Source organism: Hipposideros armiger, unplaced genomic scaffold (genome assembly GCF_001890085.2).
Source record: "Hipposideros armiger isolate ML-2016 unplaced genomic scaffold, ASM189008v1 scaffold_127, whole genome shotgun sequence".
Lineage (NCBI taxonomy): Eukaryota > Metazoa > Chordata > Mammalia > Chiroptera > Hipposideridae > Hipposideros > Hipposideros armiger.
Genome location: NW_017731477.1, coordinates 2,000,020 through 2,016,055, shown reverse-complemented (window position 1 = coordinate 2,016,055; position 16,036 = coordinate 2,000,020). Strand labels below are relative to the sequence as shown.

At 37.0% G+C, this 16,036-nt stretch overlaps 1 protein-coding gene across 1 annotated transcript in view; it reads right to left on the bottom strand.

Annotated features, from left to right (window-relative positions):
- The window catches only part of DPYD (dihydropyrimidine dehydrogenase), an 870,205-nt gene that overhangs the window by 15,712 nt on the left and 838,457 nt on the right, over positions 1–16,036 (bottom strand). The window contains exon 24 of the mRNA XM_019648865.1: positions 1,658–1,801. Within this exon, the coding sequence (XP_019504410.1) occupies positions 1,658–1,801 (144 nt within the window). The remainder of the gene's footprint in view (positions 1–1,657; positions 1,802–16,036) is intronic.

Below are 16,036 nucleotides of genomic sequence, written 5' to 3'. Positions count from 1 at the left end.
AGAGGCTGTGTCTGTTTTATTAATTGTACTAAAGATGCCCAATTCCTATCACAGTGCTTGTCTCATGGTAAGTACACAATAAAGACTTCTAGGAAACTATATGAGCTTCTCCAAAACTTCCAACTTGGTTAGACTACAGAGTTTTATGTTATTCCTACTTTCATTCTTATCCATTTTATTAAACAAAGTAGAAATAGTCACCTTAACTTGTCATCTCCTTCAATCTGTCCATTCCTAACATAATAACTAATAGTAGGTACCATTTATTTAGGACATATTTGGCACACGCTAAAAGTGCTTCACACATTATTTAATTTATAACCTCATGATGCAGACACTTTTATTGTCTCCATCTCACAGATTAGTTAACTGAGGCAAGTTCATGAAGCTACTGAATGGCAGTGTCATGATTTAAAACCAGGCTGTGTGAAACAGTAGCCCCATGCTTCATTAAAGAAACTCTTCTTCCATAAATGTAATCTGCTAAAATATTACGAATGTCGCTATGTATTTCAGTGGAGAAAATAGCTTCTGAAGACTTTTTTAGGGTCACTTTCTGTAAACATGGCTGCTTACTAAAATGACACTGCATTCACTCAGTTCAGCTTCACTAAATGCATAAGGAATTCGGTGGGTAGAAAATCACGAGATGCCCCTCCTGTTATCCAAAATGGCTTAATGTATGGTCTGGATTCCATTCCCTCCTTACTTGCCAAGGATATAGCTTCCATCGTCACTCCTTCTCTGGTAGGTTTAGCTACTCGCTCCTATCATATAAACACACTCAAGCCTAGATTCTTTGGACATAAACAAACCAACCTTCCCCTTACTCCCCACTTCCTCTTCTCTGTTCCTTTTGATCTTTCTCAAGTTCCTAAGAGTGTCCCACACACCTTCTCACTTTCTCAACCTTTACATATTCCTCAGTTTACCACGTCCCAGATTCTACTCTTCACCACTCCACTGAAGCTGCTTAGGCCAAGGTAAATTAAAATATAAGGGTTCTAAAGGTTACGCTAAGGAGTTTACCTTTAGACCATGGTTAAGATATGGGAATCTTAAGCAAAGGGTGAAATAATCAGATTTGCATTTTAAAAAGAATACTCCAAAATAGTTGGAGGATACATTAGATAAGAATAAATAAAGAAGGGCCGGCTGAGTGGTGCGTTGGTTAGGAGGTGGCTTGGGACGCCAGCTCTGAGCAGCAGGGCCCCGGGTTCGGATCCCACATAATGCTGCGGCCTCTACAGCTAAGATGGTGAACAACAGCTTGACCTGGAGCTGGGCTGCTGTGAGTCACCGGTGACAGTGTAGGCTGCAGTGGGGCTGCAGTAGGCTTTCTATCCTGAGAGGGATGAAAATAATAGACACGACTGACGGATTCCTGAACGGGATTAGGATAGGATGGCATTGGGCTGAATTTCAGGTTTTGGGCTTAGAAAGGAAGGGGCCAGGGTGCTGTTCATTGAGAACAGGACTCAGGAGGAAGAGAAGGTTTGAAAGGAATGGTAATCAGTTCAAAGTTTGATGGCCCTTTGCTCCTTGTTTAGACTATCCAGGGGGAGGTGATACATTTAAACAGTAAATAAACACTTACAGTATATTGTATATTTAAACAGTAAAATAGACTTATTTGCATACATGGTTTAATTTTTACCTTGATGGTGGGAATAGGCTTTTTGGGGGTAAAATGGTTTCTCTTGAGTGGTAGAAAAGCTGCATTTTCTTCTTTCAGTTTAATCTTGTTCTCTGCTATGATTTTCTTGCGCTGCTCAAGATAAGGTCCAAAACTTGGCAGTTTCTAAAAGGAGGACACACAAATAAGAAAGCATGTTAGCTTATAGAAAAGAAAAATGTAAGGATATAAACACATAAATATTATCAACAAACAAATGTGTGTTTTGAGATTGTTTCATGTATACTCTAACAAGGTCTTCATTCATTTCTGGGCCACTAGTCTTGTAGGTATCAGATTCCATTAATTATTAAGAGCACAAGAGCACAATATCCTTTCCAAGTATGCATGTATTACATACACAAATGTTAATTAAAAAACATTTCTAAATGGAATAAAGTTTGCAATGGTAAATCAAATCCATTCACTTAAAACAATAGCTATTAGTTGGACCATTTGTTTGGTTTTTATAGACAGAAGGTGAAACCTATTGATGCTTTTCCCCTCTTCATCAGGTTTTTAGCACAATATAGACACAGCCATAGCTCCTGACAAATGTTTTTGTCAATAGCAAAGGTACTTTGCCAAAGTTCTAATCTGTATCTCTATTTTATTGTGTTCAAATTCTTACTACATCTCTTTAAAGATTGTAACGAATGTTGATTGCAATTTACTGGAATAGCTGAAAACAAAATGGTAAAAATATTGATTTCTCTGTACAGAAAATAAATTTTATTTTGCATGAAGAAGACCAAAACAGAAGTAGAAAAGCAGAAGAAGTATCATAGTGCTTAAAACCGGCGCCATCAGTATTCAAAATCACATCATGGAGATTTAAATCTCAATGTTATTCAATTGTAGTTTACGAAGAAGTTCATTTACAAAGATACCTGGGTGTCAGGGAAAAATGCTAAGTGGTTTCAAGTTAACACAAAAATGCCCTCATACTATTCATTATCACACAATTATTTCCTCTTCACTTTGTCCTTCTCCTCTTCTAGAACCTTTGATCTTCACTTTTACTGACACATAACTGCTGGTGATAAGACACCACTGAATTCCAAATGTCCTGTGTCTGCTTGTAACTTGGAATTGCCAGGTGTCTTTTTAAAGACAGCAAAAACACATTCTCTCTTTCTCTTTTGCAGAATAAAGCCCATTTATTTATCTGATGGAGGCTTGGAAAACTACAGCACTCCAAGGTCACCCTGATCTCTGACCCAGCAAGAACTTCGGTGAAAAATCACACTTGTTTCAAAACACTGGCCTCCACTTGCAGGTTGCATAATGCCCTGGGAAAACGAGTTCTCTGGTCCTGATGCCAGTAGGGTAGGGAAAACTGAGCTCCAAGCATGTTTCAATGAAGCCAAACTGCAATTGAAAATTTATATTAGCAGAGCATATTTATGTGGCAATATCGAAGGTTATTTCCAGTATCAATTTAATGTAAATAAGTCAACAAGTCAAGCAAATGGAAACAATGTTATGAATGCCAAATTAGTTTATATACAATTAAACTAGAAACTATATACTTGATCTCTACACCTTAATGCTTTCCTAAATTACAATATTTAATGATTGCAATGATATGAAATAATATGATGGAGGGAGAGAAGATATTGTCTATACTACCATAAAATAAGTGATGCTGCCTTTTTGAAAAGCATAAAATGAATAAGAGTAGAAAACAAATCCTCACTATTTATTACATCTAGAAGCCTCCTTAATTTAGAGAAGACAGTGCTTGTTTGAAATGTCCCCTTACGAGATGACTTTTTTCTGGTGAGGTGTTAGGGATTACACTTGGTGCCAAAGAAATGCCCCCAGGGTCCCAATAACACTTTATAAGGTGGTGAACTAATGTCCACATGATATAAATCTTGTCAGAATATCACTGTCCACACTTCTCTGACACATCAAGGGCACCTTCATCCTAATCTTATATTCTTGAAGATTATCAAGAATGGTTAAATGTTGAAACACATAACCTCTGGTCCTACCAGACCCCTCATAATGGCAGGCTCATTATAAACCTGAACCATCGTCCTGATCCCCTGGTTGGGTCGTATACTCAATGCCATCTAATTCCACCTGAGAGTTCTATAAAGGTTATTCAAAGGAAATCATTCTTGGTACTTTTTGATTCACCTTCCTTTAAACATAGACCGGGGGAAATGTTCTTTCCATTTTGATTATTCTTTATCCAAAGGGAGATAAATAAAGTAATTAAATTTAAATGATGATGATTTCAAATTATCCCAATGATGGTAATAATAATAACAATAATAATATTTCAAAATCCCTTGGTGTTGAATAGAATACAGCCTGAGTAAACATCTACCAGCCTAGTATTTTCTGTAATTTTTTGCAGTGGTTGACTACATTTGTCACATTTAAATTATGCAGCCTTTCCACTGTTAGCAGTGCTATGAGCTAATGTGCAAATTTTTTATAATTAGTCCTAAGGAGAGGTTCTCAAGTTAACGTAAACATTACCATAGAATTTTCTTTGTGTGTTCATTAGAAGAATCAGTGTACAAGAAGGAAAAATGTCGCTAAATTTTTCTTTAAATTGAAAGCACACCCACATAAAATATCCGTGACTGACCCCTCAGCTCTCCACCATTCATCTCCAAATCGAATAGGGTCCATTTCTGTGTAGTTTCTCACTGTTACACAAGGACTCCAGAGGCCAAGGTAGCTTCCAAAACTTCAAGGCTGCCATAGCATTTTGTTTTCTGCATTAGTATAAGAAAGCTAAGTGTCTTCTTTTTATATTACATGTATTAAAATGCCTCTAGGACATCTAAGTACTGAACAGTTTAAAAGTTAAGTTTTCCAAAAATATAAAAGATCAATTCTCCCCTGCACCAAAGGATCACCTTTCCACGTACAACCTTTGGGCATATATTTGTGTTCTGATCTTGCCAAAGAAACAAGCCAAAAGAAAAACAAAACTAAGAAAGAGTGAAGATGAATGTTGGTCACTGTGTGTGTGTGCAATCAGTGATGATTAATAAAGCATTTAGCTCAAATCTTTGCCTGAACATATAGTTAATTGATTTCCTCTTGCAGGAGGAGAAGCAGCAGGGGCTTAGCCTCTTCATTCATTATTTTCTTACAGAAAAAGGTGTAGCCTGCGGTAACTCAAAGCGAGAGGTTTTGAGCGTCATGCTATTTTTTTTTTTTTTTTAAAGAAAGAAAAAAGTTCTTCAGGACTATCAAAAGCTGCTTTGTAACTGATGACCTGAACAAAACTCAGAAATGGTGTGATTTTTGTTTCAATAGTTTCTCCAGGGATTCATCACTGATGAATTTGTTCTCACCAGAAAAGCTAAGTCCTACTCATTTAAAGATAACAGTATCTCACGCTAAAACTGTCTCTGTCCAGATATAAAAAGTATTACATTGCTGATAGAAAAGTGACAACATAATGAATCAACAATGATACCTGAAGCCAGCAAAGCTTTATGGTAAAGAAGTCTATTTGGATTATAATTTATTCATGGATCAATCTAAAGGTAATTGAGCATATTATGAAGTAGAATAGGGTTCTTGTTTCTAATAGAAACAGGCACTGGTATCTTCTAGTGTAAATTGCATAATTTTATGAGAATGGCAGCAAGTTGGCTAACAGCATTGGTCTACAGTGCTGTAATGAATCAACTCTATTTTCTGAATCATACACTCTTATCTGACTGATAATAATAGCAAGAAAAGTAATTACTTTGATATCTAAATGGTAGTACATTAAAAAATAAAAGGATTTCAGGTTTATACAGTGCAATATATATATATTGCATATATATACTCCATATACATACATATACATATACATATACATATACATATACATATACACCGAGTGCAATATATATTTAGTATGAATCTGAAATCCATACATATATTTTACATATAGAGAAATATATATTATATATTGGAGTGTGTTAGTGTGTGTGTGTGTGTGTGTATGTATGTGTGTGTATACATTGACAAACTGAGAATAAGTTAGATATATAGAATATGTTTCACAACTAAGAATCAGCTTTTTTTTTTTTCCAAAAAACATGTTCTCATATGACTTAGTTACATTATGTGTCTTTTGCCATTTACTCAACAAATACAATATCAAATGCCTACTCTGGGTCAGAAACTGTTCCGTGCATGATTAAAAGTTAACAATTTTCTCATGTTATGTGTACAATTTTCATTGTTATTAATTTTATAAGTATCTGTGTTGCTCATTAAAGGCTTGTGTCAGATTAAATTAATATATCAAGCACACCTGGTTTTTGCAGTTACCTAAAAGTATCACTTACTGAACTCCTGGGAAAACTGTTTGATCTCATCAAATGACCAACAATCGGAGAGAAAATTGAAGAGAATATACCTCCAAAGGGTTGATCTTTAACAAATTCAAGAAGGCATTGGAGGACTTTTTGGATATCTAAAATAAAAAAAAATGTGGGTGCACAGGACTGGGAGAATGGGTTCCCTGAGTCTGTTCCTAACATACCCTGTTTTCAATCATGGTGCACTCAGCATGCTACAAGGTAAGATGGGAGGTAAAGATGAGAAGCCTCTGTTCTTGTTCTTTCTGAATTTAGTTGCTTTTCATCTCCCCTTCCCTCAATTATGAGAGTCATTGATTGCTTACATTTGACCCTTATTTTTATTTCAAAATCCATTTTACCATGGCTTAAATTCAGAAACGCAGATTTTCCTCATGAGAAATTAGCATGTAATGCTTAATCACTGATAACAGTAAGCAATTTTTCATGATATCGTCAAATTTGGACAGTGAAAAACAAGAAGACACAGAGAGAAGGACCATCTACAGAGAGTACTCAAAAGAATGTATACACATTTTAAGAAAGGTAAAAGCTGTATTAAAATTGTAATGCTCGATAACAAAAAATGAATACAAGTCACGTTTGACTTCTGCAACTGCAAGAGGTGCTCAGAGTGGTTACCTTCAGCATCCAGACACTTCTGATTATGGTGAACTACTGCTTGAACAACGCTGACCAAAGTATCCACTGTATACATTTTTTTAGCACCCCTGGTATATATTCTATCATAACTATGTGGTGCCCAGTGGTACAAATTGGGACACTGAAGTTGGACATGCAAAATATATGAAATGACTGAAATATAACTCTTAGTTTAACCTAACAAATCTAAGCATATGACTTTTGATCAAAAATCTGATGTCTATGTTAGTCAAAAGTGATAACAGTTCATGCTTCATAGTGAAACTAGCAGGCCACCAATTGCACAGTGGTTAGGGTACTGATTTAGAAGTTAAATTTGCATTAAAATCACAGTTTTACACTCATTAGCTGTGTGTCTATGAGCCAATTACTTAACCATTCTGCTACTAATTTTCCTTATCAATGAAATGAGAATGACAGTATTTAACTCACGATGCTGGTATCAGCATTAAGTGGAATAATATTTGTAAAGTGCATGCCTGCCAATTTGTCCCCATAAGCCTTAACTGATGATATTGCATTGTGTACCATGCTCCGCGTTTCCATGTTTGCTCATGCAAGCCTTCCCTGGGAATGCCCCCTCCCTGTCTTTTTCACCAGTTACATGCCCATTAGGCATTTTAGTCTCGGTTTTATCTTCACAGCATCTAAGTAATCTGCTTTACTGACTCCCCTCCCACTCAGTGTTCCCCGCCCCTCACAGGGCTCAGGAGTACTTTGGGCACATTTTCATCCTTGTATTTACTGCACTGCCTTATCACTATTAACCTGCGACTCCATCTTCCCTCTTGAGGTCTTAGAGAGCTAGTTTTTGATTCAGCACATAACAGGTACTCAATATGTTTTAAAAAACTTAACAGATGAATGAATGAATGAATGAATGAATGAATGAATATCCTGAATGTATTTTTAAAATCCTGCTGGGTGTTTGAAATGTCAGATAATCCCAAACAATTACTTTCAAAAAGAAATTAAATTATAGAGATGGGCTCTTTTAATATTTAAAATATGTAAAGTAAAAAGATCACACTGGGCTGGCCGAGTGGCACGTTGGTTAAGAGTTGGCTTGGGACACCAGCTCTGAGCAGCAAGGCCCAGGTTCAGATCCCACATGAGGGCCAGTGATGCTGTACCTTCTACAGCTAAGATGGTGAACAACAGCTCGACCTGGAGCTGGGCTGCCGTGTATCACAGGCGATGGTGTGGGCTGCAGTGAAGTGGCCGGCAGCTGGGGTGAGCTGACAAGAGCTAACATGAGTGGCCGTCCAGTGGCTGGTGACCAATCTGCCTCACCCGGGAAGAGCGCAATGATAATACCAACATGGGCCAGTGAAGTGACGTCCTCCACAACTAGACTGAAGAACAAAAGGACAGCAACTTGTCTGTTCCCCTTTTCCGATTCCCCAATGCTGTTCCCTCCCCTAATTCCCCAATAAAATCTTTAAAAAAAGAAAAAAAGATCACACTTACACAACAGCTGTGATTCATAAATTCAAAACGCATAAAATGCCAGACAAAATTTATATATAAAAGACAATCTGTGACCTTCAAGAGCCTATAGTTAATAACAATTGCAGTACCTTATAGCAGAGGATGGTACATGCGCAAAGACTATGTGTATCTAACCTGGGCTGAGGGGTCAGACGTCTTCTCCAAGAGGTGACATATGAGCTAAGTTCTGAAGGATAAGATGAAGATAGGTTGGCAAGTGGTGAAGATGGAGGTGTGAGGGTCAGGAAAGGAGAACATCCGCCAGTTGGAAGAAACACGGAGGGAGGAGGGTGACAATCTGGGAGAGGCCCTGAGGAGCCCGCAGAGTGCTAACCATCACTCTGTGTTTACTAAAATGCAAGAGGGCGAGGAGCTTTCTCTGTGAAGGGGAAGCGCAGTGCATTTTGTTGTGAAGCGATGAAGGTGGATGTACGAGTATGTTAGAAAGAATGTCAACCAAGAGAAGAAAATCTAATATTAATGGAATGCCTGGAAAAATGAAGGAGGTGAGACTTGCTTTTTCCCAACATTGTGCAGGTGTTGAGGCCACGAAGATGACTAGGAGGTGTTTCTTTCCATTAGCAGCATGGCCTTGTGGGGAGACTGACTTTGATGCAATAGAACTGAGGTGAAACAATTATTATTTTATATCAAACTATTATTTAAATGATGCACATCAGGTTTCTCTAAAGAAACAAACATCATTGTTTAAAGCAATAACTTTGAAAGCAATAACTTCAGCTTCAAGTTTGGGAGATTAGGAGCTGATAACATGATTTAGGAGAAATGCAAACAAAACAATGGCCAAATCACTATGCATGAGAAATGCAAAATTCTGAAGCAGAGGGAGAAAAGAAGAGAGAGAAGAGAGAAGAAGAAAGAGGAAAAAGAGAATGAAGGGGCAGGGACAGAGGGAGTGGAGCCTGAGAGTGTGATGGCTGAGGGTTTTCACTAACAGGAAGAGCTAACATTCAATTTTCAGCTGTTTATGTTGCTGCAATCTAAATCTTCCTCTATGGCCCCTAAACCTTAAAGTTTTATATGCCGTGGAGGAAATTTTGGAAGCGAAGCAGCAAAATTGGCTTGAGTTTCATGGTTGGGTTGGCATATAGCTCAAAGAATAGAAACCACAAGAGGTAAGATTGAGGGAGAGTCAGAATTCCATGAGAGTGGGAATTTATAAGTGACCTAGAGAATACAGTCTCCAGGGATTTTGTAGCAATTTCCAGAAGGAAAGGACTGGGTGATCTCAGCTGACATCTGGGTTGTGTAGGTAATTGTAAGAAAGAATGGGATAAGTAGAAAAAGAGACATGCAAATGGTTTGATGTAACCCTCACCCAATGAGCAATTAACTCCAGCTAAGAGATTAAGAAAGACTTTCTAGTGAAGGAAGGACTTAAACTGTGATGAAAGGTTATAAGAGGGAGAACTAGTGTGTGGCACTGGAAAGAGGAGATAGAGAGATAAAGGAATGGATGAGTGAAGGAATGAAAAGTTAAGAAACTACAGGATAAACTCATTCTCATAAGGCTAAAATATAAGTGATTGGGAATCAGTAGCGGATAAAGCTGGAAAATCTATGGAGGGCTCTGAATTCTGAACAAAGCAGTTTGGATTTTTATTCTTTAGTGTGTAGGGAATCATCAGCTATTTGCAAATATGTGATCAGATCCCTATGGTGGCAGAAAGAAAAAATGACCCAGAATGTTGGAGCAGAAAAGTGAAAGAGGTGGCCTATACAATTTTTTTTTTAATTGCCTGGTACTCTGGAAAATAGAGAAAAAGACTGATTACACATCCCAACCCTAACAGTCTAACACTGACCTTCACCCCCACACTGCCCGCTCACTGCTACACCCCTACTTTGACGGTGACTCCTGCCTGAAACCACCCAACTTCCATTCTTTCTGACACAGAACTCCTCTCTGACAGACCTTTCTCTTTGCTGCTCGTCTTTCTGCAGATGACCCCTCCTCTCTCATTATGCCCTGCTCAGTCAGAATCTCACGCACTTTCAAAATCACATAGGAACTTGTGTGAACTGCTGGCTGCCTAGGCTGGGAGCTGCAGAAGAGTTGCTTCTTAGTCGAAACGAACATAAAATAATGTTGGCGGGAAACCTGGGAAGGGTGAAGTAGGATTAGTTCTTGTTTCATTGCATTCGGGAGGTCCTCTGCCTGTGTTCTGTGGTGATGAAGAATTGGCAGTGAAGACATGGAGAAAATCAACTTCCTCAACAATAGCTGTAGTGAGAGGTGATTATAAGTTTTACAAAGTAAGGAACTATGTCATCATTATCATCGTCATCAAAATCAGTACATTTATTCTGCACTGCTCTACCCCAGACCCATTGTAAAGCATATGCGTAATTATCTGTTCTTCACTGCAACATTATGAGGTGGGTATTGTTCTTCTCCCCACTTACAAATGAGAAAAACCAAGATTCAGAAAGCTAAGTAACTTGTTCTAATTCTCACCATTAATAAATGGCAGAGACAGTATTTAAATCCCAGTAAGATGACAGACACTGTGCTATGCTGTCACCCATATTACACAACTTTGTATCAGATGAGTATTTCATATATTTTTGATTGATATACAGAGGCATACTACACACATATTCCATTCCTTGAATTCTGTGCTTTCTGTTTTTCTCATTCTATAAACTGTGAAGGAAACATTTCACACAGTAGACATCATTAAAAAAGATGTTGAACACATACCATGCAAAATATCTGTATTAGTTCACTCCTGTTTATTACTGGCCTCAAGTTTAATGAGCTCAAGTTAATGCGGGTGAAAGGCCATAGTGTTACACGCAGCAGTTAATGAAATACCATAGTGCTGCTAACAAAATGATTAGAAGCCAAATGTGAATTTAATAAACTTTATTCTTAAGAAGCAATGCTGTATGGGAGGCATCTCTCTGCAGAGGTAACGTGATATATTGGAAATAGCATTCAGTTGAGTTAGGAGATGGAGCTCTGATCTTCCCCTTGTTCTTAGCTCGTTTTGAGACCTAAGGCAGAGTTGCGACTACCTCTGAGTCTGTTTTCTCATCTGTAAAATGAGCGGGTTGGACCACATAATTTATAAGGTGCCTTTCACAGACATGTTTTGTTTTCAAATTCACAGTTAGAAATCCTCAGGGTTTATGCCCAGGTGATATCACATAGTCTGTGGATAAAACATTGGACTGAGTTACAAATTATAACTCTTTCCCTCCTATTTAACTGTAGAATCTTCTGGATCCAATTAAGCTGTAAAATATGGATAATGTTTACTAAACTCACCAAGTTGGATGAATTCATAAAATTGTTTTAGGCTCCACTGGTAAAAGGTACAACCACAGACATCATAGCTATTTTGTCTCAGTATTAAATAATGAAGACAGTATAGACAATTAATAAAAATAATTTTTAAAGTGAAAGCTAACATTACAACTAACATTACACTGCATTTCTTTTCAATATTTGATATCTAGTTACAAACCTACCTGAGACACATCAATACAAAATCAACCACACATATTAGAAGTGGATATCACTGATGCCAGGCATGAATCTGCTATGTAGTAAGATTAAAATATATACACACTCATGGTTGCATTTGGTATATATTGGAGGGGAAATAGAGTCTTTTACCACCACAGGGCAATATACAGAATGATCACTCATCTTAAGATGCAGAAGAACTGAATGACTTGGGGCATGTGAGCCTCAGTTTCCATCCATGTAAAATAGAAATAGCAATGATCACCCTGCCTACTTGTTCTTCACAACAAATGTTTGAAATAGGATGACTCTAACAGATTATTAAAATACAGCTTACCCTATTTTGGAAGCTATTAAGCAGTATAGAACAAAAGTTATTTTATTATGTTGAGCGTAAATACAACTTATGCTCAATACAATAAACAATGTAAAGTTGAAGTAAGTATATGGAATTATAAAAATGTCACAAAATGTTAGCTACATATACAAAACAAAATTCTCAGCTATAGTTTTTTCAATGCCTTAGGAGGACTTGGATGAAATAATTTGGTCTTGAAATCTACCTGCAAAATGCTACTGATTTCAAGGCTAAATATTGCATAGACTGCCAAGGTCAAAAACCAATGTGGGAAAATGAAATAAAAATTACTTCAGACAATGGGATGGAAGCAAAGAACAGAGAAAGGTGGTAACGAATAAAATGGGACTGCTATAAATATGAAAAAAGACATACAAGATTCAAGCTACCTTTGGAGCAAGAGTAGAAGATTATTCAATATTTTCTATAATTATTCAATATTATACATATATATTATTTTATTTTATTTTACTTACGTTTTTCTATGCAGAAAAACCTGAATAACTGCTTTAAGCCTTTTTGCCTTAAAGTGTGGCACAGGACATAAAATATTACATTTTGATCTAATCGTAAATTACATATTGGAAACTGATCATCATTTTGAATTTTTAGGGTCTTTATGCTAAGCAGGAGATTTATGTTTGAAGGGAAGTGAAAGTCAGTATAAGTTTTTAGTTGAAAGAAAGCAATTTTCTAAGATAATTAATTGCTGCACTAGTAGGAAGTATTTAACATGGCAAAAGAATCTTTTATGTGTGTGGGAAAGTGCTCCATAGACAATAGTGTCTGCATACAGATACAGAACACCAGCAAACACCCCTAAGAGAAAACTCATCTCCAAACCTGGGTCACTACTGAAGGCAACTGCTGCCCAGTGGAATTAGGGTTTCCTCCATGTCTCTTCCTCGTCACTTTCTAAACTATATTTCCATTTTGATGCATTCACTATCTTTCTGAGTAGAGAGTAAACATTTTGAGGACAGAATACTTCTTGAAGATGTTTCATCCTTCCCCTTAGTCCTTTGTACATAGCTGGCCTTAATTAAATATTTTACGAATGAACAAGAGAAGAAAATCAACAAAAAGCTTTACTGATAAAAAATTTCAGCTCACCTTATGTGGTCACAGATTAATGATGACAACAACTGATCTAGTTTGATTGAACATTTTTCATATAAAATATTCAGAAAGGTTCTCTCTGTGCACAACGCTTGCTAAGAGTGGGGTTCACTTAATGCTTAATAATCAAACAAATAATATTTTGCCTGGTCCATAATATTACATAAGCCAATCCCTGATAAAAACACTTACTTTGAATTGTAATAACATCCTTCCTACAGCCTATTAGCATTTGTTGTAATAAGGTATTGTAATGTATAGTTCCAACAGTCAATGTAGATTCAGTGGCTCAGAGCTCAGTATAAATAATTTTGTTGTCTTTTCCAGGTTTTTCGTTTAAAGGTTTTTATCAAGAAAATAATGATGACCAACTATTTTACTCTCCTGCTTCGTAATAAACAAGTCAAAAAACTAATTTGTAGACCATAGTTAATATAAAGAGACATTATTTTATCAAACATTTAAAGAATTCTACAATTCTACAATTTATACAATTATAAGCATTTATACAATTATTGCATGAGGTCAAAGATTCAGCTTCAGGGGCAAAATAATCCCTTGATTTTTCAGGCTTTATGGAGGCCCTATGGCTTTGTAGTCCATACTGCTGGTTTTAGAACCCCCTTCCCTTGGCTGCCATAGTCTATCATAGAAGAGAGACTAATGTTTGACAGTGGCTAATACTGCAAATGAGGACAGCGGTCCAAGAAACCAGCCGTTAGGCTCAGGGCAGAGTAACCTGTACGCAGTTTGCTGAGCTTCATCTGACTTAAGCCGGTCGCTAAATAGCACATGTTCCAAGAGGCATTAACACGTAGTCTAAAACTCAAGAACAGGGTTACCGCACTTAACAGTTTTAGAAATAGTTTTTACATATTATCTCATTTAATTTCCATAATGACATAATTACTATAATGCTGATGAAACCCAAGGCCCACAGACGTGGCAAGCACATAATGCCCAATGCCACATAACGGGAAGCACAGAGCGAATTCAAACCCAGGTCTCCCACCACCATGCCTAGAGCCTTTTCCTCCTCATTGACTGGCCATGTCATTTCTGAGCTTTTTGGCTGCAATTTCACCTAAAAATCCTGGTTTTGGTGTTTTAGTAGAAGATGCTCAGGGAAATATCTAATAAAACGTATTCTTGTCAAAGGCTTATTCTATTTGCCAAGCATTGAGGACACAATAGAGGGCAAAACAGGTAGGATTCCTAGCGTTAGGAAGTTTGTAATAGTTTGTAGTATAATAGGATTGAACATAAACAAATAATCCTATAATATACAACATTTATCACAATTTTCAATGACATCTATTTATGTGAGCATTTAAGTTCTATTCTTATCAGGCAACAATTTCAAAATCTTAGCCCACATTTAATGCAATTATCCAGTTATCCCTTATTTACACTTGAGAAACTTAATATGGCTGGAGAATCTGACTGCTCCTCCCACCCAAATTCATAACAACAATCTCAGATGGGCACCCAGTACTGCTCAAGAAGCTGTACTATGTTACCACTGTCACTCTCTGCTTTCTCATTGTACAAAATGACATTTTTATACCTTTTTCTCTCTCCTTACATCCTAACTGCCCCTCATTTTCATTCTCAGTTGATGATCTTGCCTTACATGAGCAGTTAAAAATACTGAAGTAATTTTACTCTTCTGAATTTTATAAATCCGCCTTCATCTTCTCGTCTGTTATGATGGGAAGTGTCCAGATTCTCTCAAAGGATCCACTGAGGGTTGTAGCTCACGTATGTCTGACCATCTGAAAGCATTTGCTTCTGTAATTTTCATCTCTGACCATTCTACAATTAGCCTCCGTTTTTCATTAGTTCCACTGGCACACAAATGTGCTTTAATCTCTCTCATCCTAAAAACAAATACACAAAACTCCTTTGACTCTGTAGCTACTTTTAGGTATCATTTATCTATTCCCCTTCAAACGTCTCTTAAGCATTAATATTGTCTGTTCTCACATCCTCACCTCCAATTCACTCCTCCATATTTTCTTTTCAGGAATTTATCCTCCATTCCAAGCCATGGAAATGCTCTGGTAATGCTTTGGGATCAACAAGAACCTTTATTGTGCAAATCAGATGGCCACATTTTTGTGCTCACCTTACTTTATCTCTTAACATCATATCTCTCATTATCACTCCACGACCCCTCCCTCCTTCCTAAAATATAATTCTACTTTTTCTTCCACATCGCTTCTGTATTTCCTTTGCTGGGCCAATATTTCTCTGTGAAACCTGTAACTTAGACTATCCAAGACTCAGTCATGACACTTTTTTCTCTCTGTCACCATGCTCTTGCCAAGTGATTTGATCTGGTCTTTTGGACTTGAATATCCTTTAAGCTATGGCTTTCAAAATGATAGCTTCAGCTCTCTTCTTTACACTAAACTCCACACTCTATATCCAGCAACTTAATTAACATATTTAATTAAATGTTCAAAAGTGATCTCAAACTAAAAATGTTATTTCACTCCAAATATATTTCTTCTCCAATTCTCCCCTTCTCAGTTAATGGAATGATTGTTGACCCATTTTTTTTAAAGTAAAAAACCTAGGGTTATTATTTATTTATTTCCCTTACTTTCTCCTCTAGGTTTAATCCTTCAGCAAAACTTTTGGGCTGCACCCCCAACAACACCCCAAATCTGCACTTTTCACTATCTCCATTGATAATATGGCTGTAGTTCAAGGCTCAATTGTCTTTTACCTGGAATGCTACAGTAGCCTCCTAAATGATTTGCCCACTTGGTCTTTGACTTGTTATAATGTGTTGTCCACATAGCAGTGTAAGAAGTTGTCCTAAATAGAAACGAAAACACGTCACTTCTCTGCTTAAAGCTCCAATGATTTCCTATTATACTTAAAATAAAACCTAA